This window comes from Onychomys torridus, chromosome 1 (assembly GCF_903995425.1).
Source record: "Onychomys torridus chromosome 1, mOncTor1.1, whole genome shotgun sequence".
Classification (NCBI taxonomy): Eukaryota; Metazoa; Chordata; class Mammalia; order Rodentia; family Cricetidae; genus Onychomys; species Onychomys torridus.
Genome location: NC_050443.1, coordinates 4,939,786 through 4,966,703, shown reverse-complemented (window position 1 = coordinate 4,966,703; position 26,918 = coordinate 4,939,786). Strand labels below are relative to the sequence as shown.

At 48.4% G+C, this 26,918-nt stretch overlaps 1 protein-coding gene across 5 annotated transcripts; it reads left to right on the top strand.

Annotated features, from left to right (window-relative positions):
* The first annotated feature begins 110 nt into the window (after positions 1 to 110).
* On the top strand, positions 111 to 26,918 carry Peg3 (paternally expressed 3). Of its 5 annotated transcripts, XM_036182161.1 has the most exons (13): positions 112 to 291; positions 3,988 to 4,072; positions 4,966 to 5,117; positions 5,536 to 5,579; positions 5,992 to 6,026; positions 6,565 to 6,698; positions 12,414 to 12,544; positions 13,070 to 13,177; positions 13,754 to 13,837; positions 14,735 to 14,838; positions 17,906 to 18,008; positions 18,774 to 18,866; positions 19,010 to 26,918. In XM_036182161.1, exons 7-13 carry the CDS (start codon positions 12,529 to 12,531, stop codon positions 23,296 to 23,298), a joined length of 4,797 nt encoding a protein of 1,598 aa, XP_036038054.1. In that variant the 5' UTR covers positions 112 to 291; positions 3,988 to 4,072; positions 4,966 to 5,117; positions 5,536 to 5,579; positions 5,992 to 6,026; positions 6,565 to 6,698; positions 12,414 to 12,528; the 3' UTR covers positions 23,299 to 26,918. The 5 variants fall into 5 exon arrangements, with proteins under 5 accessions (XP_036038080.1, XP_036038062.1, XP_036038070.1 ...); XM_036182187.1 differs by lacking the exons at positions 4,966 to 5,117; positions 5,536 to 5,579; positions 5,992 to 6,026; positions 6,565 to 6,698 and having other exon boundaries at positions 111 to 291; positions 19,010 to 21,525; positions 21,586 to 26,918; XM_036182169.1 differs by lacking the exons at positions 4,966 to 5,117; positions 5,536 to 5,579; positions 5,992 to 6,026; positions 6,565 to 6,698 and having other exon boundaries at positions 111 to 291; positions 19,010 to 21,597; positions 21,628 to 26,918.

Below are 26,918 nucleotides of genomic sequence, written 5' to 3'. Positions count from 1 at the left end.
AGTCTGATTGGCAGGGTGTGGGAGGCGTGGCGAGGGACCGAGGCGGGTGACGGGGTCTCGGATTGGTCAGAGAAGAAGCTCCGCCTCTGCAGAGGACCCTGACAAGGAGGTGTCCCGCAGCCCTTGCTGCAGACGCTGGGGAGTCAGGAGTCGCGGGAGGACGAGCATTGGAGGAGAAGCAGCGAGATGTCCACCCTGGGCTGGTGGCGCCGCTGGGCGCCCGGTTCAGTGTGGGCGCACTAGACTGCCGACCTCGGTCGGGGTGTGTGAACGGAGTGCGGTGCTCCGGAGGTAAGTCAGCCAGCTACCTGCCTGCCCAGTGGCACGCACCCTCTTGGATACCCGTCTGCAGAGTTCAGACAGTGTTCAGGGTGCGTTGCTGCGGGCCAGGAGCGGCAGAAAACATGTCACAGTTCACCATGGGTGATTGGCAAGGCTGCAAAAACTGCGCCTTCAGAAAGGTGGTTCGCCACGAGCGGCCGTGTTGCCGCAGGGATATAATTTCTGGGGCTAAGACCTGAGGGATAGTCCGTGGATCGAGGCCTCGGAGCCTCGGAGTCCTGGGATCTTAGGATCTTAGGGTTGTAGGGGCGAACCACCCAGAATCCCGGCAGAGTCTAGGCTCCCTTTCCCGTCTGCACGGCAGACGATGCCCGAGTCCGGCCATAAGACCACCCAAGTGGACGTCAGAGTGCCGTCTCTGAGTCACCTCTTCTGTGGTTTCATTTTCCTTGCTCAGAAGAGTCTAGGGGCTATGCGGTTAACCCGATCGGCAGGGCGCATGGCTAGCAGGGTCTCCGCAATCCAACCATCTACCGCTATGCGCGGCACTGTCCTTGGGGGTGGGTCTTGTTTTGCCGCAGTGGCGGCGGGCGGGGCTAAGAGCAGCATGGGGGCGGGGCCAGAGCGCAGGCTGTGAGAGACTCTTTGGGCTCCACCCAGTTTGGCGCCATCTTGGAGGGTGGAGAGAAGTTTGCTGCGCAGGCTTATCTTGATTGGCTCCCTGTGGTAGGGGCGGGGCTGAGGCAGAGTGATGGGCAGTGGCAGACGCAACAGGCCCGGCCCACCCGGCGCCATCTTGGATGGATAGCCGATTTGCCGCGCGTGCGCAGCTTTAGTTGGTTCGCGAAAGAGCCCAAAAGGCCAGTTATTTAAGTGTTTGGGGTGCTATCTCTATCCTTCGTCTGCGGAATGGCAGCAAAGATGCACCCCAATTATTATCTTGTCTGACTGGCTCGGTGGTCTAGATCCCCCCCCCCCCCCCCCCCCCCCCCGGGCATCCGTTGGAGCCGGCACGGTCACTAGATTGCCGCGACAATGCTGCCCCCTCGCGGCCTTCGGTCTGAAGGACGGAGCGGCAGGTGGAAGCACTCCTGCCATTTTTCCGTAGGACTTGGTTGCAGAGCCTCCAGCTGTCACCGTCTCATGGGTCTTTTGACCCTGGGACGTATCTGGCTCCATCTATGAGGAGCGCTGTAGGGGTTACCAACAGTTAAGAATTGCTGTCCAGATGTCCAGTGGGCAGGCATGAGGGAGGGGCCACCGTCCTGAGTGACAGAGGCAACAGAACCCTAGTGTTTTGCGGGCCATACCGTGCCGCAGACACGTAACCGCAAGGGCGCCATCTTGAATGACAGCCCAGCTGGCTGCAGGGGGCGGGCTTTAGGGGAGGGGCTATGATCCTGAATGATAGGACCTCACAGCCCCGCCCACTCTGGCGCCATTTTGCTGGCCAAGGGCGGGGCTTCGATGTTGTCTGCTGGTATCTTGAATGACAGCTGGACGGGCTTGGTGCAAAGAGGCGGGCTAGAGGGAGGGGCTTTCTGGTCCTGAGTCACCACAGAGCCCCGCCTACCCTGACGCCATCTTGCAGGCCGCGGGCAGAAAGGGGGAGTGGCTGGGAGGAGTTATGAAGAGGGAGAGCTGATAAGATGCGGGCGCAATCTTGAATGACAGCCCACCTGGCTGCAGGGGGTGGGCCCGAGGGAGGAGCTCTCGTCTTGATTGATGGGGCCACACAGCTTTATGGGCGTGTGACGTTCTCTGCGGGTGTCATCTTGAGTGACAGCTGGACTTGCTTGCGGCAAGAGGCGGGCCTGGGGGAGGGCCTCTCTGGTCCTGAGTACCCACAGAGCCCCGCCCAATCTGGCGCCATCTTTACTGGCCACCTCAGGCTGCTGACAAATATGGCGCAGACGCCATCTTGAATGACAGAGGGGCTAGCTGTCGGGGGCGGGGTGGATCTAAGGGAGGAGCTTTCTTGTCAGGATTGATTGGGCCCAAGGCGCCATCTGTTTGCCCGAGATGGGATGTGTGGTGTCATCTTGAGTGACAGCTGGACTGGCTGGCTCTGAGAGGCAGGCCAGAGGGAGAGGGTCCTGCGTGACCGACCACTGAGCCCCATCCACCTTGGCGCCATCTTTACAGGTCACAAGGGAGCAGCTGACATTTATGGCGCGGGCGCCATCTTGCACGCTAGCTAATCTGGCTGCAGGGCGGGGTTGTCATCCTGAGTGACGGGACAACATATCCCTGCCCACCCTTAGCGGAACCAGTGTTGGCTAGTGGGGTGTGTCTGAAGCTCCCCGTGACGACGTCATCTTGAATGACAGCTTCTTCAAGAAGCCGGTCGGAGGGGCGTGGCCCCTTGCGGCCTGAATGACAAAGGAGCTCCGCCCACCCTGACGCCATCTTTGCTGACGTTAATGGTGCGGTAGCCATTTTGAATGACAGCTTGGTTTGCTGCAGAAGGCGGTCCAGAGGGCGGAGCTATGGCCCGGACTACAAAGTCCTGCCCACCTGGTCGCCATCTTTATGTGTCATGGTTGGGGGTTGGCCAACATTCTTTGCGCAGCTGTCGCCTTGAGTAACAGAGTGGCCACTAGGGGAGGGCCGGAGGGAAGGACCAGAGAGAGCCCTGTTACCATGGCACCAGCTTCGATGGCGCATTTATGGCGCATGCGCCATCTTGAATGACAGCTGGGTTGGCTGCAGGGGGCGGGTCTGAGGGCGGGGCTTTCTCTTCTTGAGTGACTGGGCCACAGAAGTCCGCCCACCCTGGCGCCATCTGTGTTGATCACAAGGGGGCGCCTGATGTTCACTCGCAGATGTCATTCACATCTGGGCTTGCTGCAGAAGGCGGGGCTCTCTGGTACTGTCGGCAGCGCCCTACTCCCTCTGGCTCCATCTTGGTTGGCCACTAGGGGGCATCTGGTTTTCGCTTTGCAGGTATCGTTCCAGATGACGTAGCGCTCACAGCCTCACCCACCCTCCCTGGCTCCATCTTCGTTGGCCACAAGGAGGCGTCTGACATTCACTGTGCATTTGTCACCTGTAGGCAGTCAGGTCTGAGGGAGAGGCTGTCTCTTTTTTTTTTGGAGCTGAGGATCGAACCCAGGGCCTTGCGCTTGCTAGGCGAGCGCTCTACCAGTGAGCTAAGTCCCCAACCCGAGGCTGTCTTTTTATAAGTGACAGCTGCAGAGCCCTGTGTCATCTTGGTAGGCTAAGGACTGGGACCTTAACAGGTTCCATCCTGGGTACTGCAGAGCGCAGGGGTCGCCGTGCCTGCATCTTATATCCACACATAGGTGACTGCAGACACTCTGTTCATACATAGCTACCAGAAGGGTAAAGGATGGAGTTAGACGCAGTGGGAGGATGGGAATGACACATAGCTAATTAGTAACCAATTAGGTTCTCTAATTGATACCTTACTCCAGAATCCCCATGAAGATGCCAAGATACCTCAGGAATTGCTTCAGTGCCCTTGACATAGGCAAAGGCTCTAATTAAAGTCCAGGGCACAGCATGTGTCTCGGGGAAGAAGGGGTTGCCCATGACCTTTCATTCTGGGCGGAGTCCTGGGCTCATCTGATGTCTGCCTTTGTAGGAAAAGAAAAGGTGAAGCTGTTGTAGGGTTGCTTCCCACCCAAAGAACACCAATTGTAAAATGAGTTCAGTGCTTCATGCTTTCTTTCCCTTCCACAGCTCGCCCTTCTTGATCTTCTGTCCTTGAGACAACTGGCAAGAGGAAGACGAACTAGGTCCTCCGACAGCTAAGTGGCTGGTCCAGGTGAGTTATGCTCACACCTCAGATACCACACCCTTCCTCACACAGCCATTCTCTCTAAGAACACACACACCTATCTGGTGGGTCGTGAAACTGCTAGAATTTCCCCCCCTCTCCCTTAGCCTTACTCTCTCCTTTCCAGTCTCCTTTCTTCCCCCCCGACACTCAGGCACTCCTTCTGGCTTCCTGTTTGCCTTTTGCTGGGTGATTTAAGAAGCAGGCGAAATTCTATTTACCTGCCACCACCCTAGAGTATACTTTGTGCTATGTACGAGGAACCCCATCTCAACTAGGAAAGGAAGTATTTTCATGGCGTATCAATGGGGGAACTAAAAACGTGTAAAATGTGATTGTATAGTTTATGTCCTTGAAAGTACACATTTGTACAGAGAAACTAACTTATCAGGAAGAGGCCAGATGGGGTCTCCCTGAGATACTTAGGAACCTTACTGAGCTCTGAAGATTATAAATGGTATGTTTCGTGGGGGGAATAGACTGATCAGAGGGGTCAAAGATGTTCCTGAGGAACGCAGAGAGGAGCTGAAAACCCAGGATGCCTGGAGCAAGAGAAGAGATGATAACTCACCAAAAAGGTAAGAAAAGGTAAGGTGGAGGGCTTCGTTATGAAAGGCCTTAAAAATCGGTGGTGAGTATTTGGGCTTAACCAGAAATGCAATGGGAAGCACTGAGGTGTCTGAACCACAAGAGTGACATGGAGATCACATGGGACACTTGCAAGGATCATCTGGTGGCAGGTTGCAGAGGGCAGGGTAGCCGTCCTTGGCTGGGAGAACACCTTGAGTGGCTTAGAGCCCCAACACTGGAAGACGAGAAGGGGCATGCTGGAGTGGTGCCGAGAAGGGAGACCTTACAGAACTTGCTCCCTTTTTCACTAGTTTGCTGACTGATTCAGACCAGACATGATGAATCACATGATGAGGAGAAGTGAGCAGACTATCCAAAGGTTGTGCATTTGTTCAATCCATCCGCAAGTGTTGACACTCAGCCTATTTGGGACAGACTCATGCCAGACTCTGGCACTCCAGAAGTGAGTGGTATAACCCCTGCTGAACGAGAACACTCCTTTTACCTGGAAAGTAAGGAAATGTGCTTAGCAAAATAGCCGGCTATGCTTGCAGGGGAGCGCTGCCTGGGGAGGGGCTAACATGCAGAGCGGGCCCCTGGAGCTGGGGCGGTGTTTTCCTGGCCCACATGAAGGCCCCAAGGATCCAGGATGGGGTTCAAGCCTGCAAAGAGCTAGAGATCTTCCTTTACTGAAGGATTCATGTACGTAGACCCACATTTTCAAAGCTCAGGGACTTCGCTTAAAACTATAGTGACATGGGAACTGAAAAAAAAAAAAGTTCCTGTTCCCTCAAATCCAGTTCAGAAATTCATGGTGGGAGAGGAAATAGCAGGGACCCAACTATAGGAAAGTGTGTGATCAGCAAATTCTCTCCCTGTAGGCAAACCTACATGGGAAATGAAAGCATAATGAGGAGGTTGATGGGTGAGTATGAAATCAGAACAAAAGGGGTAAAAGAACCTTGATAGCACTGGCCTTTAAGACAGCCTAATGCGACCTCCTGGTCATTGTGATGCCGGTTGCTATGGCAATCAGAAGACTAGACTCCTTGCTTATTGCCCCTGTTCTCCACCATCTCCATTCAGGCTAGGTCTGATTAGAGAAGATCTCTTGCCTGTAGATGGTTGGATTAGCCATGCATTGTGACTTAAATCCCCACGCCCCTCTCCCCTAAAATAAATAAGATCAGCTGGCCATTCAGATAAAGTCGAACATGTCATGCTGGTCTAGAAGACATTTTGTGTCTTTGAAGTAGCCTTGTCTTAGTGCTGATCATGAAACTTGAACACTTAGCTATTATTTCCTCTCTTTCTGAACTTTGGGGAAACCCCTCAAGAATGGACAACAATAAGGAGATTTGGCTGGAGTGTGGTAAGTGCTAAGCTTATATCGGGTAGAAGAAGCCCAGGATGTTATAGAGATGACCTGAAAGAGCCACTAGACCCGAGGGTAGAGGTCATTCATCCTTGCTCACTTTTCCCATGTAAGATTACTGCTCCTTCCCCCCAAAAATCCCATTGTCCCATATATACTCCTCTCTTATTTTTGATTGGACCAGACTGGACACTTAAGCTTAGAGAGGTAGGACCAGAGTCTAGTTCCTAGAGACCCAGTTACAAAGCCTGTGCCCTAGGGAGTCATCCACTTCTTCAGTTGTCCCACAATGAAGATAGCTGCCTGTGTCCTAAGCATCCCAGCTGACCCTTCAGCCTGTGTGAGTGTAAGACCCACTGGAAGAACTCAGGCTGCAGCGCGCAGTTTCCCAAGTCAGACTTGGGGTGAAGGGACACAGGCCGATGACCCAGTCAGCGTTAGGGAGGGCACTTAACCTGAGAGGTAAGGTTAGGCCTGGGACTGGGACAGCACTGGACTCCACGAACACACTGAAGTAGAGAATGCCGGTCTGCAGACAGAGGCAGGAGACTGGAGCAAAGGAGAAGAGAGGAGGAGAGACGACACACCATGCTGTCCCTGAGAGATGACAAGAGTAACCTCCTCGGTTCCTGACTTTAAAGTTCTCAATTCCAGCCCCCTTTAAAGGAGGTAGGTAGAATGAGTCAGTGGGCTGAATGTAGGTGCGCCATGAGGAGGGCACAGAGTAAGTAAGTAGAAGTGGGGTAGGAGGAGATGGGGTGGAGCTTATCTGTCCTCTGATGGGGTGTGGGAACATGAGAGCAAAGACTGGAAAGTCCTATGATTTTTCTCATCACACACAGTCCCAGACACAGTTAGCCCCTAACATGTGTGTCCCTGTTCATCAGAATGCTCACCCATGGTCTCTTTGAGGGCAAAAAAAGCCACCCCACTCCCCATTTGGGATAAAATACCTAATAAATTCTATCTTTCTTATACATTATGCTAATTTACATGCCCACTCTTCTAATTTTGAAGTGAGATAGAAGTAAAGTCTTATAAAATATCCAAAGATTGACATCAGCATTACCATACATACCACAATGGCAATGCCATTGACCTGTGGTTGTACATATTCCAAGTCATAAGTTGAACTTATTCTCCAAACAAAAGATTATTTCATGCCTCTTCAAAAGTGGTATAATAGCCAGCATCCTTCTCTACCCAGCATGGGAAGGGCAGGTTCATTACTAGCCCACATCACTTGGCTTTTCTCTTAAGCTTCCCTTGGTACTAGCTCCGAGTCAGGCTAGTAGTATCTGTGGGCTACTCAGGTGCCTTTGGCCAGTATCTACTTATGCTAAGGTTCCCGCATGAAGAGAAAGCAGAGGGGTATGGGAGAATCAGAAATGAAAGAAAGAGGTTTTCCATGGGGCCAGGATTCAGTCTTGTCTATAAAGAGGATGAAATGGGAGTAGGGGAGGGAGGAATTCAGTGCCCTCCTTGAGCTTGAGTGCTCCCACTGGGGAAGGAAAGCAAATAGCAGCAGGGTGTCCCAGACAGGCTTTGGGATATGCAGGAGTCAGAGAGGAAGGAGGTCTTGTCATGGGGATCCCAGCAGAGCAGTGGGAAGGCTGGGAAGCCAGAATAAACTAGGTAAAAGAAAGAAAAAAAAAAAAAAGAAAAGAAACATCAGACTTATTTCTAATTTTCAAATAGTTTTTTATTTTAAACTTTATTATAAAAAAGTTGCAAATTAAAAAAAAAAAATCACACACATAGATAAACCACACCCAAAGACTGACTGTGAATTTAAAATAACACCCTAAATCGACATTGGGTTTTGGGGTTGGTTTTTGTTTTTTTGGTTTGGTTTGGTTTGGTTTGGTTTCTTTTTTTGTTGTTGTTGTTTATTTTTGGTTTCTCCATTTCATGAGTAGTAGACATGAATGTATTTGAACATTTTCTTCCAGCTTAGTTTATACATACTTCCATAGATTTAGATAAACACACAGCTGTAGTTTTCATGTGAGATCAGGTCATTCACCAGCCATTTCAAACTCAAGCTCCTCGTCTATGATTTTGTTTCCTTAGGCAGCACCAGCCTCGTTATTACACGCAAATCAGTGTTTTTCAGTAAGAGCAGCCCACGTACAGGCTGAAAAGGCTTTAGTCAGGGTTGCAGAGTGCCTCAGCAGCTATTGTACCGGCTGTGCAAGCTAGAGGCTGTGGGTTCAGATCTCCAGCGCCCATGTAAAAGCTGGGTGTGGCAGCCTATGCATGTAGTCACAGCAATGAGGTCCTGGGCAGGGTGAGTCTACAGGGCTCAGTGGCCAGAGAGTCTTGCCACAACAAAATGGCCAGATCCAACAAAAGACTGTCTCAAGCGATAAAGTGGAGAGTAACAGAAGAAGAAACACAAAGCCAACCTCTGGCCTCTGTATGCACATGCATGGACATACATGCACACACTCATACAGGTACACACACACACACGTACTAATAAAATTTTTAAACTAAACTAAAACTAAAATTAAAAGTGTTAGTAATAATACTGAATTTGATCAGTGGGTGTGGCTTACAGTTCCTACACTGATGATTTTAGAGTACATGAATGTATTGCTGTGTTTTACATTTATATATAGGAAATAAAACCATGGCATTCATTAAGAATGTGACTCGCTGATTAGGTTACAACACATTAAAAGGCTTTGTTCTCACTTTCAGTTATTAATAAACTCAGGAGCCATGTTCTCTTCTGGGTACATTGACTTATTTTAGTTAGATCACAATATGTTTGTCACCAGGCTTTAGTGGCCTTCCAGAGAGGTATAATTGAAATACATCATTTTTTAGGGAGATTTGATTCAGCACTGGGTCTTGCTAAGGTCAAAGACTATCTAATCTTGGAAATAAATGCTTGAGTAACAGATCCAACACTATAAAGTGATGGCTATTGTCTCTTTTGTTGAAATTGACCTTTCATTTACTCCTAAGAATAATTTGCATGTAAATAACCCAACTATTTTTTCCTGATTTAAAAATTCTTCAATATTAGTCAACTAAGCCCCCATATGTGTATATACTTCCACATAAGTGCATATCCGGACTTCCTTATATTCCTCGTGCTGGAAAGAACATGTTTTCATACATCAGGGTCATGTTACAGACAGTCTCCTACCTTTCCTACACCTGCTTTTTTAGGGTGCTCATCATCTCTATACATTGATACTCTAGAAGTTGTCTGTGACTTTGTCAAAGCTCCTCCCAAGAAAGGTGTGTGTGTGTGTGTGTGTGTGTGTGTGAGAGAGAGAGAGAGAGAGAGAGAGAGAGAGAGAGATTTACAGAGAAGAATGTGTGAGTGTGTGAAAGAGACAGAAAGACACACACGTAGAGACAGAGATAGATAGATAGATAGATAGATAGATAGATAGATAGATACATACATACATACATACATACATACATACATACATACATACATACAAGATACATACATAGATACATACATAGATACATAGATACATACATAGATGGATAGATGGATAGATACAGAGAATATGCGAGTGTGTGTGTATGTGAGAGAGACACACATACATACAGAGAGAATAAATATGTGTGAGAGTGTGTGTTTTATGAATGCCTTTATTTAGAATATAAGTTTTCTGTCTTTCTATACATTTTAAAAATTTACCCAGACATGTAGGTACTTTGTAAGCATATTTATGGTAATTTATTTATTTTGCTATTAATGGGATTTTCTATTACTATATTTACCATTTTTCAGTTCAAGGTAATACAGTGTAATATACAGCATAATACAAAATCATTACATTTTGTATATTCAATAATAATCACACTAACGCAATATTTCCACTCTCTCTTCCTTTAGTTGCATTAGCCAGGGCCTCCAGGATAAGGTGGGCTAGTATTTATGGTGGAGGGAATGCCCTCTTCCCACTCCTGGGGACACCTTCAGTGTCTACTACTCTGTTTCCTTGATTTATTTGAGGTAGATCTTTATTGTATGAAAGCTCCTCGAAACATGGAATGGTGCTTCTGGGCTCCCTCTCTCCCCTTTACTTCATTATCTGTAAAGTTCACCCCAGAAGAGCACCATCCTTGGATTGGTAGGACAGTCTTTTGTGGACATGGATAATTTATTTTTTAAATTTTGCTAGATTGTACTTATTAAATATTTTTGCATGTATGGGCAGGACAGATTTGCTAGAAAACACAGCATTGAAAAAAACAAATGAGTCCTTTCCTGGGGGACCTAAGGGAGGAGGGTATACATGTGGATACTTCAGTATTCTGGTGTGTCCATTCATCTTTAGGTGTATCTCTGATCCAGTACCTTTTAAAAGAAGAATACCTTTTATTTGTTCTTGGAAAATTTCATACATGCATATAATAAATCTTTATCTTATCATCCCACATCCAATTACTCATGGGACCACAAACTCAGACCTTTTTATTAGTGGGCTCTCTAAGCTATTCTGGGTAGCATTTCATTTGATGCTAATAAGCATTGTAATGTTTTGACACATCAGTATATTAGAGACCATTTTGCACCCATTTACTTAGACTTGCCTTATTCTTTGGAAGGCTACATAATAATTGACTGTTGACTAGGCTACATCTTGTCTGTTACCAACAACACTGAATGATGACATTCTTGGCCATATTTCTTGAATATCTCAGGTAATTCATAGAAGTGGAGCTGATAGGAGGGAATATACACACTTCTAATTTTGATGAAATCTGGAATTCTGCAAGTGGCATACAAGTGTCCTCTTCTTTCGCAAGCATACAAACAGGAATATTGTCCAACTCTTGTTTTTTTTTTTTTTTTTTTGTTTATAGCCCCTCCCTCCCCTTTTTAAAAATTCACAAATGAGTTTTTTTCTGTTATCATAGGAAAGGGTACTTCTGGTGTGGGTTTGATTGTTTTCTTCTCTCTCTCTCTCTCTCTCTCTCTCTCTCTCTCTCTCTCTATTTGTTTGGGGCTGGAGAGATGGCTCCATTAGGAAAATGCTTGCCTTGCAAGTGTGAGGACTGAGATGATCCCCCAGAACCCATATTAAAAATTAAATTCAGGGAGGGTGTAGTGGTGTATGCCTTAATCCCAGCACTCAGGAGGCAGAGGCAGGCAGATCTCTGAGTTCAATGTTAACTGATCCACCTACTGAGTTCCAGACCTTATCTCACACAGAAAAAAGAATCTGTGGTGTTGATATTTGTAATCCTAGTATTAGTAAGGTGAAGATAGGTGTATCAGTCTATGTGGTGAGTTCCAGGCCAGTGAAAGACTCTACTTCAAAAGAGAAGATAGTGGGCAACTGGGCAACAGCAAGACTAATTGTACATATTTGGACATGTCTTAGAAATGATGCTAACCTCACCCCAAAAGGACCAAGTTTGGGTACTGACACCCCTTAGAAAGGTTGTGTAACAGGGAAGGAAGAGGCTTGGCATCCCTTAGGTGAGCTGATAGAAATAATGGGTAGTTGGGAGCTACCAGCAACTCATACCTACTTGGCACCTGAAATGTACTGGTACAAATGGGAGACTGGGTTTCCTATCTTGGAGTGGAAACAGCACACACAGTCAATGGTGATGTGATAGTCTCCAAGGCCTGAAGATACTAACAAAGAGAAAAATGTAACCCTTTGTCACCACCGTGCTCATCCTTGAGCACCATTAACATATCTGTATGGTCGTCCATTTCTTTGCAGGTTGTATATTATGCTGCAGTAACTGCATCAAAGGCAGAAGTGGCAGGGTCAGGTCCATCTCTGGTGTTCTCCCCTTTAACACTCTGGCTAAAGAGGAACACTGACATCCACTCTTAGTCATGGCTGGGGGCCTTGAGAACATTCCCCATGCTGTGCCTTGGCAAGTTACACTTCTTAGGAATCTTAGCTTATTCAAGATAAGGTATAAAGGAATGTAGGTGCTGCTCCCATTTCACAGATGACAGAGTCCAAGGTACTAGATGAACTGCTCACTGTCACACAGGCTGAGAGCTCCTCAGATGTAGTTCTGGGCAATTCTTATTCCTATGCACTGGGCAGCACATGGTGGTGCCCAGCCTTTGACATAGCTCCTTCCAATGTCCAAGTCCATGCATGCTACCATAGGCTTTCTGTTGACTTGTGTGTTTGGTTCCTCCAAATAAGAGCTTTTTAATTTGAGAAATACTGACTCCAAATCACTTGCCTACCACCACATTCTGTGTGAGCTAGAGAGTAACATGACTAAAGAGTTAGATGCCATCTTAGGAGAAGCCCCAGCTGGTCTGAATTCTTTCAGCAGAGGTTTTGGAACTTACTGTATGTGGAATCTGTTGGGCCTCAGAAAACCCTACTTAGGCTCTGAAAATTCTGCCTCAATTGGTTACAGGCAGACCCTCACAGCAAGAGGAGATCAGCCGGCCATCCCTGAAAAGCTCAAGCCCTTGGGTGTGAGCCAAACAGACAACTGTGAAAAACTCACCACTCCACTGGAGAATTACAAGATGTACCACCAGGAAGGTGAGACAAGACACTGCAGAGGTCAAACTTAATTGGCTTAGACAGAATTCCCTAGGACTGGGTCTGGGTACTACCAATGGCTGTTCTGGTCAAGTCATTCTCTCTTGAGGGGCAAGGAAATAGGGCTACCCACTAGATTTGGCCTCTTAATGTCTCCATATGTGGCCAAATGATTCCTGGGAAACAAACTGTCCCCAGCTAAGAACTACCACTGAGCCAGCAGAAGAAAAGTAGACCATCCTAAGGCAAGAAGTCCATTAGGCAGAGAACCTTCCACTACTGTCATGGTGTACTACCTGAGGAAGTGGCCTGTTGGCTGCTTTTGTGTGGGAGTGAATTAGAGATGGTTGCAGCCATGTTCCCTACCCAGTATTTAGTAGCAGCAGTAGCTAGATGCCACTAATGGCAGATGTGGACGTGAAGATGAAAGATGTGACCACTGAAAGTGCTGGGGAAAGGGTGGCTGTATGCGCGAACACGGGCCAGCTATGCAAAAGCATTGAGTTGCTGTTGGTGTCTTCTCAGACGACACCAGCAGTGACATGACCAGTGACGACGACTTGAGCCACTGTGGGCGGGAAACCCCACCACCTCGATCACCCCCACCACCTCGATCATCCCATTCTTTGAGCAGTGAGTACCCCACCCCACCAGCTGCCAAGGCCCAGAGGTGTCTAGGCCTCTGTGAAGAGCCCAGATGATGCCAGAGTGTTGAGCATCACTCAGCGCTCAGGAGAGCAGTTTCATTGAGACATTTTTATGTGAAAACAGAATGACATGCAGGGGTTTTAAAACAATGAAATATTGATACTATTTAGCATCTACTTAAGGCTGTGCTAGCAGAACTGCTCCTAGGGTAGACGCGTGTTCCACTTTCTCGGCTTCTTTCCAGTAGAACGTTGTATAATTTAAAGTCAGCTAGCCTGAGCTAGACATAGAAGGTCTATGGTCCCTTTCCTGGATTTGGACTTGACCACTTAGAAGCTCAGAGAACAGTTGGGAGGTCTGAAGTGGAGCTAGCTTGCAGGCTTCAGTCCTTGCTGTGAAGCAGGCCCCACTTGGGAGAAGTGTGTAGGATAGCTACCGAGCCTATGAGTCTGGAACCTTCTATGTTGGATCCATCTCCTCAAAGGAGGCATGTGTGTACACATGAAGGAAACACAAATATTTCAAAGCACTTCTGACCACTCAAATACCTGACCTGCCTAGGTGACCGAGACCAGGAGCGCAGGGGCAGAAGCAGAGATGTGGAGCCTCGAGACCGCTGGCCGTACATCAGGAACCCCAGAAGCAGTAAGTTGTCTGCTGGCCAGAGGCTCAGGACCGAGGCCACGGGCACAAGAGCCTCAGAAGGCCCTAGTACTGGATTTGGGTTGTATGTCTGTTACTAAGATGTCCGGTCCCAAGCTCTAGCTCCTGCACTCCTCTCAACAGAGCCGTTTCATGCTGCATACCTGTGTCAGCCTGTGCTGTCGTTCACTCAACGTTTCTCTGAAGCAGACATAGTTTTTAAAAAACTAGATGTTTCTATATAAAATAAAAACCTGTATTGCTACAAAAATGAAAAATAAAGTACTACAGACAGATATGATCATGAAAAGTGAACACATTTTCAGTACAACAATGTTGTAATGAAACCATGCCTCTTATGGTTTCATGCAAGTGTGGGGAGATGCTGCATCAAGTGCCCCGCCAAATTAGAATGCAATGAATAAACACCATGTCAGTGTATTCTTGGTATTCATGCCACCAGAAACTATCTCTTGTCCCTCTTGGACTTGAAAGATGCTGCATTTACCAACAGTGCATCCTCAAATTGTAATCAGGAAGAGATTTGCAAGTCTACCACAAATACCAATAGTTTGGGGGTACCTTGGATGACCCTCTAGGCTTTATCTCTGGTCTCAGATGAGGGAACCCAAGAGAGTCAGTGACTGACAACAAGAATGCAGACACCGTGCCCGGACCTACATAACTGTGGCACGAGTCTGGCTCTAAGATTAGGAAGGAGGGATGAGGCAGGGATGCTGGGATGTTGCAAGGCCCTTCCACAGAAAGCAGAGAAAACATGCACATGTTTTTGCACACCCTCACATCCCAGGCAGGTTCTGTGGTTAGCAGGGATGCTACTGAACCCTGCCATGTTGGAACAGGTCTTGCACCCCTCTGATGCCTCTCTCTTCCTTCTAGGGCTGCCTCAACGGGATCTTTCCCTCCCTGTGATGTCACGACCACATTTTGGACTGGACAGAGATGATGACAGACGTTCCATGGATTACGAGTCTCGATCCCAGGTATGCTCAGGGTTCCTCTCTTTCCAGAAAAACCTATCTTCATTTCACACCAAAGATGCCCGTCTTTTCCCTGACGATGTCTTTCATCCACCCCTAGATGCCCACTCGTGGCTGACAGCCCTCAGTCACTCTAAAGAGGAGGCAGGGACCATCCCAACAGGTGACCAGTTGGCCAAGGTCACTGCTGCCTGTCTTTTAATTGATCTGCACAACCAGAGGAGCGGTTGCCTCCTGGGTGTGTGTGTGTGTCATGTGCTAGGTTAAGCAGCAGAAGGACTCCAAACATCTTCCTGGGCCCCAGGAAGTCAGGAGCATGAAAAGTTGCGAGTCTAGAAAGTGGACTGGGCAGGGAGAATGCAGGCTCTGGAGCTGACGAGAACGGCGCCCCAAACCTGGCTCTGCCACCTACTGCTGTGTGGGACTGGGCTACTCAACTAAGCTGGACCTCAGTTTCCTCATCAGTGAAAATGGATGTAGGAATTGTCTCCCAGCTCCACTGTGAGGAGGCAGGGAGAGTCACACACCCCTGTGTGCTGTGAGTTCCTATGATATTGTCTGGCCCATGGTAGATACATTGTGTTAGCAGTCACAGCAATAATTGGTTCAGGGGCAGTAAGTGGTAGGGTGGTTGGTAAAGGGGAGAGGACATGGGATTTGAGCTAGCTCTTGACACAGGAAGAGAAGGGGGAGACCCTTGACATCAATAGGCCTCAGAAGAGAGGGAGGAGCCAGAGCCTTCATTTCCTTTGCAATTAAGCATCTAAGCCCTGGGAAACATAGCCATGGCCAAGGCAGACAGGATCCCTTTTCCGAGATGCTATTGCCTGTGTCAATGTTCACCAAAATTACAGCATGAGTCTGGACTTGGATCAAAGGAAAATACCTTCAGGGCAGCAACATCTGACCTCTGAGGGGCTGGGAGGAGTGGACCAGGCTGGAGGCCAGGCTCTCCCAGCCTTTAGGAAGAGTACAAGCAAAGGCTTTGTGATCAGATATTCCTTTCCATGGCAGTGTGTGAAGAGTTGCTGACCAAGGGCCATGTCTGCAGAATGCTCAAGTCCAGATGCTGCAGGTTCCCACTCAGAGTAGAAACAGGGGCTAGATGGGACAAATCACATTTTGAGGATGTACAAAACAGAAAGTTCTCTTTCTATCTTTTTCATCCCCAGTGGATCCCTGAATAGTTCATATGTATAGCTCCTGTTGTGAAAACCCCACTGTGCCATGTTAGCCTTGGCTCTCAGGCTACCTCTTGCTCTCAGACTTGTTTGCAGCTCATGAACACTGAGGTACCAAACAAAAAGCCAGCAACTACCTTAAGGCTACTTAAATTAGCCTGTCTTCCTACAAAAGCACCATTTTGTTTTACTGAAGCAGAGTAGTTCAGACTTTGATTTGGGCAAATTAGACAGATAAGTAAATATTACAAATAATACATCTGCCATTGTCCTTGGGATGGTGACCCTTTTGTCTTCCACACTTGATTCTTTCCTTTGCCTCTGGCAGCCTCCATCTTGTGGGCTCTGGTTTCCTGTGTCATCACAGGTACATCTGTGTACCCACTTGCCCTGTCTTTCATTGTAAGTGAATTGAATTCCAATGCCCCCCACAAACCTGGGCAGCACAGAACACTTACCTCCAAGGAACTTACCATATGGAAAGAGGAGAGAGACCCCAAAAAGACTTTCTTTAGCTTTCTGGGGTGGTGGTTTTGTGAAGTTTGCAGTGCTTCCTGAAATTTTCTCTGTAGTATGGTTTTGGTCCGCATTTCCAGCCCTAACCTAGAAAGACTTCCATTTCTGAAGCTCTACTTCATGTCTTTTTCCTAATTTTTATTGTTCTCTGCTGATTAATGACTAGACATGGGCAGTTGCATAGATAAAGTTTCTTCAAATTGGATGCTTGTTTTGTTTTCTTTTTGCTGTATTTCCCATGTTTCTGTTAAAGTCTCAGCCTCTTTCTAGTAACAGAACAATAATAAATTTAACATCAAAATGCTTATTTTTTGCATAATTTCTCTTACTATTTAAACAATAACCACATTGTGGAATCATCACTCACAATGTTGCAATATTGCAAGTTCTCACCATTTTACTATGAAGAATCCGAGGCTCTGAAACTTTTCCATATCTAAGGTCACACAGCTCATAAATGGGGAAGTCAGCTTTTGACCCAACAGTTCTCTCCAGCTCCAAAGCCTCTAGACTCCCACAGCACCCTCTCCATACTCCAGTACCCCCTTCTGGCCTCAGTGCCGTCACCCTGGCATTGCAGCTCACCAAGGCAGTGAAACTCGTGTACTGCCTCCAGTAACAAGCCAAGGTCCTTTAGAATCTTGCAGAGAAGACTCCTCTGAGTAGTACAGGCAGTTTTGTGTTTCTTTTTGAGAGAAATATCTACTAAGATGAAAGGCAGCTCTAAGCCGAGCGCTTCAGATGCGTTGAGTTTCCGGATGCGTTGAGTTACTTGGAAACCGTACACACTCTGTAGCCATGCTATGCAACAGAGAGACAGGAAAGGCGCTTAAAACCGCACAGCCTGACCAGATGCCTTCTAGAGCACATTTTCTTTCTGTCCCATGAGTGCACCGTGCATGCTGATTATTTAGCCTGCACGGGCTTTCCCAACAGCCCCGTTTTACATATTGTGACTTCACCTACCACTTCAAGGCCCCACTGGAGGCCCTTTGCAAGACCTTTGCTCACTGTTCAGGCCCACCCTGAGCCGTCCCTCCAATAAACCCATGTGGCATTTATTATCTGTATCCCAATTTGCTGTTTATTGTTCTCTAATTGTTTCATGAGTCTTTTCTCTCCAACCAAATTATAAGCTGCATGAGGGCAAGGAATATGTGTCATGCGTCTTTGGGATCTGCCTCAGAGTGTAGCACAAGGTAGGTACGATGTAGGCCCCTAGTAACACTTGCCTGGGATCGCTCAGAACCCCAAATACCGTGAGCACTTCCTATATAACTTCATATACGTAGCTCCCATGTCGCCAACATTATTCTCTTTTTGAGCATCCATGGGGACAGATTCCATTGAGAGGCCTATGTTTGATGTTTTAGGATGCTGAATCATACCAGAATGTTGTGGAACTCAAAGAGGACAAGAAGCCTCAGAATCCAATTCAGGACAACCTGGAGAACTACAGAAAGCTGCTCTCACTGGGTAAGTTCCTCCTGCCACTTCTAATCCCTTTTGTTAACCTTTGTTTCAAGCTATGTGAGTTCATGCCTAGTATATTTGGACCTTGAGGATCACAAGAAGTCTTTGGTGACCTTGCCCATTTGTGGAGAAATGAGATTTGAGTATTACAGAAATCCATTTAGCTTTGGTTGAAGAACATATTGTATAGACTGTGGCTGAGCAGGGAGATGGCTCTTGTCACAGACTTTTCCTATACGATCCCAGGTCCCCATGTGGACTCCTTCAGGAGCCATGTAAGCTAATCTTGCAGTAGGCAGTTGCTGTGACAACCCACAAATCTGGGGGATTTATTGGAGTTAAGAGACATGGAGAAGTAGGGGGAGCAGCATAGTAGCACGCGCCTGAAATCACAGCGCTCTGTGGTGATGCTCTCTGTGCTGAAGCTGAGCATCACCCATTGAGGCCAGCCTTGGCTACCTACCTACTGAGACCCTGTAAGAATGGAGGCTCTCAAAACAGTGATCCGAAGGTCGCGACAGGACTACAGGAGGGTACCGAGCTCCTGCACATATGGAGTCTTTGTATAGTTTTCTAGGTATGCATGCACTTGAGGGAGTCAGAACGTGGACTGCACCAGATTAGAAAATGAATACAAAGGAAATGAAAGGCATTCAAAGATTTGACTATGAGTCTCCGTGTTTCCTGCGGGTGGTTGGGGGTTAAGATCCGTTTATGACGCCGAGTCTTCAACACAAATCTGAGCCGCCATTTTGTTCTTGTAACCAGGAGTACAGCTTGCCGAAGATGACCGACACTCTCACATGACACAAGGCCACTCCTCGAGGTCCAAGAGAAGTGCCTACCCAAGCACCAGCCGAGGTGAGTGACAAGCCAGCCCCGCCCGGAGAAACGTCCACATTTCACATTCTCAGACACCACGGAAGACACACACACACACACACACACACCCAGTCCTGAGCTTAGGGACAAGGGAAGAATTACATATGGGGGTTTCTTTGCAGGGCTGAAGCCCATGCCTGAAGCCAAAAAGCCGGCCCACCGACGGGGCATCTGCGAGGATGAGTCTTCTCATGGGGTGATAATGGAGAAATTCATCAAGGACGTGTCGCGCAAATCCGCAAGAGCCAGGGAGCTGAACGAGCGCCCTCCTCCCAGGTTCCCCAGGCCCAGCGACACCTGGAAGGACGGTGCGTCCAGCAGAAGGGAGTCGGTGATCCAGGAGAGGGGTGCGGAAGGGGCCGCCTACAGGGGTGGCTTCCGCTTCAACGCAGACCTGCTCTCCAGAAACCGCGCGCTGGAGAGGAAGCGGCGCTACCACTTCGACTCTGATGAGAAGGGTTCGGGTCACGAGCACAAGAGCTGTGTCAGGAAGAAGCCTTTCGAGTGTGGCAGTGAGATGAGGCAGGCCATGAGCATGGGGAACCTGAGCTGCCCGCCCGTGCCTGAGTCCCAGCCCCTCGACTTCCCGCCAGACCCCTACGTGTGCGACGAGTGCGGGAGGTCGTTCAGCGTCATCTCTGAGTTCGTCGAGCACCAGATCATGCACACGAGGGAGAACCTCTACGAGTACGGAGAGTCCTTCATCCACAGCGTGGCTGTCAACGAGGGGCAGAAAGGTCCGGGCGGCGGGAGGCGCTTTGAGTGTAAGGAATGCGGGGAGACCTTCAGCAGGAGCGCGGCCCTGGCCGAGCACCGCCAGATGCACGCCAGGGAGTACCTCGCCGGGTGTCACGACCAGGAGGACGAGGACACCACCATGCCCAGCCCGACCTTCAGCGAGCTGCAGAAGATATACGGCAAGGACAAGTTTTATGAGTGCAAGGTGTGCAAGGAGACCTTCCTGCACAGCTCTGCCCTGATCGAGCACCAGAAAACCCACGGCCGAGGCGGCTCCGACGACAGAGAGAGCGAGCGCGAGCGCGAGCGCCAGCGCATGCGTGCGCGCGCACGGGAGCAGCGCGAGCGCGAGCGCGAGCTTGGGGAGCCCTTCCTGACCTGTCCAAACTTCAACGAGTTTCGGAAGATGTACAGAAAAGACAAGATCTACGAATGCAAGGTGTGTGGGGAGAGCTTCCTTCACCTCTCGTCCCTGAGGGAGCATCAGAAAATCCACACTCGAGGAAACCCGTTCGAAAATAAGAGCAGGATGTGCGAGGAGACCTTCGTCCCAAGCCAGGCCCTCAGAAGGCGCCAGAAAACTTACCGAGAGAAGCTGTTCGACTTTAACAACGCCAGAGATGCACTGATGGAGGGCGCAGACCCCGGCGACCACCAGAAAAGTCGTTCTCGAAAGAATTTCTTCGAGGCCAGGGTCTACGAGAAGCCCTTTACCGAATCTCAGAAGAGTCATACCATAACAAGACCACCTGGAAACGAAGAGGACAAGCCGTTCACCATCAGCGTCAACCCCAATGACAAGCTGAAATTCCCTGCCATGGAAAACAGCTCCCAGGGGAAGTCCTACGAGAGGTCTGTCATTCACAGCTTGGGTCCTGCAGAAGCTCAGAAGAGTCGTGGCGCATTCGGGTTCCCTAAACCAAGACCAGTGGCAGAGTCTAGCACCCAGACCTCAGGAGGCATTCTCCCCAAAATCCTCTCTAGAGGGAGCATCTTTGAAGGAAAGGAATACAAGAGATCTGTCATCCACAGCTTGCCTGCTCCTCGACCTCTGAAACGTCATAGGGCAAATGACCTGGTTGGATGTGATGAGGGAGAGCCCTCCATTTACATCTCAGATCTTACCAATAAGCGTCGGAAGATTCCTACCGGACAAGACACTTACGAAGGAAGCAACAGCAACAACCACACGGATTCCGTCCCCCCGAGTGTACCCCGTGCCGAACCTCCAAGTCTTTCTGGAGAGTCTCGTGAATCTAATCAAGATGTCACGTTTTCAGTGCCCAGCTCAAGCGTTCGTGAACACCAGAAAGCTCGTGCCAAAAAGAAGTACATTGAGCCCAGGAGCAATGAGACCTCTGTAATCCACTCCCTACCTTTTGGTGACCTGCAGGCATTCCGCCGGAGAGCGAAGTTCTTTGAGTGTCAGGAATGTGGGGAGGCCTTTGCTCATGGGTCTGACCTCATTGAGCACCAGAAGATCCATGACAGAGAAAGACCCTCTGGAAGCCGACATTATGAGCGCTCTGTCATCCGCAGCCTGGCCCCTAGCGACCCTCAGACCAGTTATGCCCAAGAACGTTTCATCCAAGAGCAAGTGCGCAAATTCAGAGAATTTGGACAACGCTCTGCTACCAGCAACAACCGCAATGTACAGAAAACCTATGCCCAAGAAAAATATGCCGAGGAGCCCCATGATAAACAAACTCATGGTCAAAAAGTTCATGACAAAGAGCCCTATGGCCAGGAACCCCAGGGCCAGAAGCCCCACGGTGATGAGCCCCAGGACAAGGAACCCCTTGATCAGGAGATGCGCAGTGAAGAGCCCCACGGTGATAAGCCCAATGGCCAGGAGCCCCACGGTGAGGAGCCCCAGGACAATGGACTCCTTGACCAGGAGATGCGCGGTGAGGAGCCCCGCGGTGAGGAGCCCCAGGACAATGGACTCCTTGACCAGGAGATGCGCAGTGAGGAGCCCCGCAGTGAGGAGCCCCGCGGTGAGGAGCCCCAGGACAATGGACTCCTTGACCAGGAGATGCGCAGTGAGGAGCCCCAGGACAATGGACTCCTTGACCAGGAGATGCGCAGTGAGGAGCCCCGCGGTGAGGAGCCCCGCGGTGAGGAGCCCCACGGTGAAGAGCCCCATGGCCAGAACAAAGCTGAAGACGCTACCCTTCAGGCCTCAGGTGCTGAGGAGCACCAGAAAGATGATGCCAGCGACACGATCTATGAATGCCAGGACTGCGGACTGGGCTTTACTGACCTCACAGACCTCACAAGCCACCAGGATGTCCACAGCAGAAAGGCTCTGGTTGACAGTCGCGAGTATGCACACTCGGAAGTCCATGTCCACTCCGTCAGCGAATTTGAGAATAAATGCTCTGGAGAGAAGCTGTACGAATGTCCAAAATGCGGGGAGTCTTTCATTCACAGCTCCCTGCTTTTCGAGCATCAGAGAGTCCATGAACAAGACCAGCTGTATTCTGTGAAGGCCTGCGATGATGGTTTCATCGCTCTCCTGCCCGTGAGGCCGCGGAGGAACCGCGCTGCAGAGAGGAACCCCGCGGTCACGGGGTCAGCCATCCGATGCCGTCAGTGTGGGCAAGGCTTCATTCACAGTTCCGCCCTCAATGAGCACATGAGACAGCACCGGGATGATGAAATCCTGGAGCAGAATGAGTTGGCAGAGGAGATTTTCATCCAGGGCCTCGCCCTCACCGAGTACCAGGGAAGCGAGACGGAAGAGAAGCTCTTTGAGTGCACCATCTGTGGGGAGTGCTTCTTCACTGCCAAACAGCTCGGAGACCACCACACCAAAGTCCACAAGGATGAGCCCTACGAGTGCGGGCCCTCCTACACCCATGCCTCCTTCCTCACTGAGCCGCTCAGGAAGCACATCCCGCTGTACGAGTGCAAAGACTGTGGGCAGCCCTTCCTGGACGACACGGTCATCACCGAGCGCATGGTGTTCCACCCCGAGCGAGAGGGCGGATCAGACATCGTGGCCGCCACCGCCCAGGAGGTGGAAGCCAATGCCCTCGTCCCACAAGAGGTACTGAGGATCCAGGGCTCCAACGCCGAAGCGGCCGAGCCGGAGGTGGAGGCCGCCGAGCCCGAGGTGGAGGCCGCCGAGCCCGAGGTGGAGGCCGCCGAGCCCAATGGAGAGGCCGAAGGGCCAGATGGAGAAGCTGCTGAGCCCGACGGAGAGGCCGAGCAGCCCAACGGAGAGGCCGAGCAGCCCAACGGCGATGCCGACGAGCCAGATGGAGCCGGGATCGAAGACCCAGAAGAGAGAGCCGACGAGCCGGAGGAAGATGCTGAAGAGCCCGAGGGGGATGCCGACGAGCCTGACGGTGCCGACATGGAAGACCCGGAAGAGGAAGGAGAAGACCAAGAGATTGAGGTCGAAGAGCCGTACTACAATTGCCACGAGTGCACGGAAACCTTCGCTTCCAGCGCGGCCTTCGGCGAGCATCTGAAAAGCCACGCCAGTGTGATCATCTTCGAGCCCGCCAATGCCCCCGGAGAGGCCCCCGGCTACACTGAACGCGCCAGCACCAGCGCTGCTGGGGCCGAGCAGGCGGATGACAAGTACTTCAAGTGCGACGTGTGCGGGCAGCTCTTCCAGGACCGCCTCTCCCTTGCCAGACACCAGAATTCTCACACTGGCTGAGGAAAAAAAAGAAACAGAACAAAACCAAACCTTCCTCCCAGAACCAGACCCTTAATAACTCACAGCGAGAGCCTAAACCAACCCAAACTGTTAATAGAAATTCACCTTGCTATTCTCATACCGGTCTTCTCATCGGATCAACTCAGACTGACAAAGAGAGACTGAGAGCAGAGACTTCCTTTGGTCTTAGCTCTTCCCTAGGGAACATCGGTGTACATTCAGGAAAGATAGTGCACACACCTCACTTTTCATCTCAGTAACCAACTAGATTGAGGGAAAACCCAGTGACTGTTCAAGACCACAGAGGGTTGCCCCAATCGACTGTAAATGGCATCCCTTTCATACCCCATACATGATTCATGCCCTGTATATAAATGAGCAAATCACAGCAAATCATTGATACATATATTTGGATTTAGTGTGCTATAGAATTTACAGTTTACTATACAGAGCTACCTAGACTGGGGCTCTGGTTGTTTTTTTTTTTTCCTGAGGAGGAAGAGAGCAACAATTTAGCATATATTTGTAAGTGTTGTCCATCCTGCGGAAGCTTTACTGTGCATTGTTTGAACCCCATTAGTATCCTTCCCAGTAATGGACTATTTTGTCCCCTACCTCTTAGATAGTCCTGTGAAGGTGTGAGTGTGAAAGATCATGTGTCTTTGAATCCTGGCTGTGTGGAAAAAAGACATTTTAGCTTCCACAGCCATTTGGTGTGCACCCAACCCCCTTGAGACTGACTGTGTAACCCTTTACAATATGTGGATTTGTCTCTGTGACCCGACCCATCACCACATTTTATAGACCTTACAGTGGTTTTCATGCAAAAACAACAACAACAAAAACATGTTACGTTTGAGGTGTTCTTTAAGGTCCGGGTTTTTGTTTTCTAACCAGTTCATCATCGTGTGTTTGATCGTGAATTCATGAAACCTGAAGCTTTGCCCTGTAAATCTTAGTGTCTTTGCCTTTAAAGAGTGGGTGACAACCATCGCTAGATCACAGCAGTGCCTAATGAAGGTTGGGAACCACAGGAGAGGCTCTTACATTGTAAATAAGGAAGCGGACGGCAACCTTTCATTAACTCCGCTGTGTGCTTCCTGCCTTAAGTGACAAGTGGCCGCGTTGCTTGAGTCACCTGTGTGGTGGTGTCTGTGCTTGCCACAAGTCAGTGTGCTCCCTGGGCGCCCAGGAGCTAGTATCCTTAGATCTTTGTATCTCCAAACGTAGCAATCCCCCTGTTCTTTATGTGTCTGTCAATCCCAATTCAAACTCGCATTTTAAAAAGCAAAAACACACACACACACAAAAAGCTTTCTTTATAGTTAATCCTAGCTTAACATGGACTCAGGTTCCCCAGCAGCCTTAATTTCTTTTGTTCCCATTGTTCTTTCTCATTGAGCCCTTCTAAGTATTTCCGAGCTTTCCATAAAGTGTTACGTCTGTCTCGATGTCACTGGTTGTCCTCTTGATCACAAAATGACTTCCCAGCTTGAGATTTCCTGCGTCCTATACATGGACTGCCTGCGCTCCTTTACTTCCCCTCCCCTTGCATAATGGCTATATAAAAGACAATTTTTTGGCCTTCTGTTGGCTGGGGAAAAAAAAATTTAAAAATTTTAAAAAACTTAAAAAAAAAAAAAAAAGCGGATCTGTAGCTGAAAGATCGAAAGCCGCGTACAGATCTTCAGAGAAAGTGAAGTGAGAGAACCTGCTGAGGAAATGAGTTTGACTCTTAGGCTCCTAGATCTGTAGGACTGGGGCTCACGGGGAGTGTGTCAAAGACTCAAGGAACGCCAAAGTCTTCGGAGGTTGATGAGCAAAGAGCAAGAAAGTTGAGTGAGCCAAAGAAGGGAGTGCCAAGATACCAGCAGATCTAGGAAGGCAGTGAGAGAGGCTGAAGAAAACACCATCAGCAGGGGTTGGAAGGTCAGGGTGGTAAGAACAAGTGGAATGAAGTGTCCTGGGTAGTTGGAAGAAAGGCTTTTTTGATGGCATGGCACAGGTGAAAGCCAGCTGCATAGAGAGACCCCAGGTTGGAACTGACATCCAGGGAAATGAAGGGGTAATGATGCATTGGGGGAAGCACCCTGGAAATAGAAGTCAGTGTTGATGTCATCTGGGTAAATTTGGGGGTTCGTTATCATTGACAGTGTTACCCCCCACTAGACCCCTTTTAGAAAGCAACTTGCCAAGAAGTCTTGAGTATCCATTCTAACCGTAACTGAGTGAGTAGAAGATTAGGAATAATTGAAATGCCAGACTATAGAAGAATAAGTCAAAGTGCCCTGGATTCTTATGCAGTTGTTTAGAGGCAATCATCACGAAGAGTTGTGTAGTAGACATTCACAGAATATGGAGTGGAGAAAGCAGGACACAAAATTATATTTATACTACAATTCTAACTGTTTAAAAATGTACGCTTATAGTCAAAAGCTATTGTGTTGTAGGCTTATAGTCGAGCATTATTTTCTTAAATTTCTAGAATGTTCTTTATGGTAGTGTTACTCAAAAGTTAAGGATCACATTTCCATCGTGAACATAATTGGAACTCATTATGAAACAGTTGGAAAATAACAGAAAAGTGGAGGAAAGATAATCCATGTCCCCACCATCCAAAGATAGATATACTCTTTAATATCTTGTTTTCTTGTTGCTGTGCACAGGTTTATATATTATAACTGTGTCAAAATGTGTATTCAAGATAGTTGTTCTAGTAATCCTGTGTAATTACAGTAAAATACTTTGAAGTTGTCCCTGTGCTCCTTGTAATAGTCTCCTGATAGTAAGGCTTAGTATGCAATGTCACCATTATAAGCATACTATGTACCCAGTGAAAAATTGGAAAAAAACAGTTGAAAATTGAAAAGAAAAATCTGCCCATATTCCCCACATCCAACAACTGTTAAGATCTTCATCTGTGTTCTCCATCTTGTGTCATGGCACAAACTTGTGATTAAAACAGTGTTAAATAGATTTGCATAATGTCTAAAATAAAAACATGGGAAACAATTAAAAATAGTGTTGGGGAGGGGGGGGTCATGGTTAAATATTTTGTTCCAAATTTCTTGAATAATCTTTGGTGTTTGGGTAAAAAACTTTATGTATGTATTCTGTATCACAAATATAAGACATACTCAAAGAAAACTGGGAAACTGTAGTGAAGTAGAAAAAGCAATTATATTTCCAACAAGTTCCTAGTAACATCTGGATCTGCGCACCACGTATGTAATTATTAGGGCATCCTCGATAAGTATGTAGCGTCATCAGATGGAAGAAATGTGGAGAAGTGTGGAATAGCGGGGTAAGCTGTGCAGGATTACAGTGAAGTGCGTTTTCTCAGTTTCTTGGAGGAGTCTTTATCATAGTGTTCTAGTAGGCTGCCCTTATTGCTTATATTTCCATTATATATGCAGTATGTGTCCATTCTAGTAGCCTCAAAGATGTGGAAATGTAGAAGAGAAACTCACCCAGATTCTCATTACCCAAAGACTGTGTTAACATCTCAATATATTTTCTTTTCTTGTTTCTGTGCACAGGCTTTTGGTTTGTTAATATGGTTGTAGTTGTTCTATCTTGTAATAGTGTCAACAATAAAAATAAAGTTAAAAATAAGATAA

Coding starts and splice junctions, on each gene's coding strand:
- Peg3 (XM_036182153.1), top strand. Junction 13,178..13,753: donor ATCATCCCATTCTTTGAGCA/GTGAGTACCCCA, acceptor TGACCTGCCTAG/GTGACCGAGACCAGGAGCGC. Junction 13,838..14,734: donor CATCAGGAACCCCAGAAGCA/GTAAGTTGTCTG, acceptor TCTTCCTTCTAG/GGCTGCCTCAACGGGATCTT.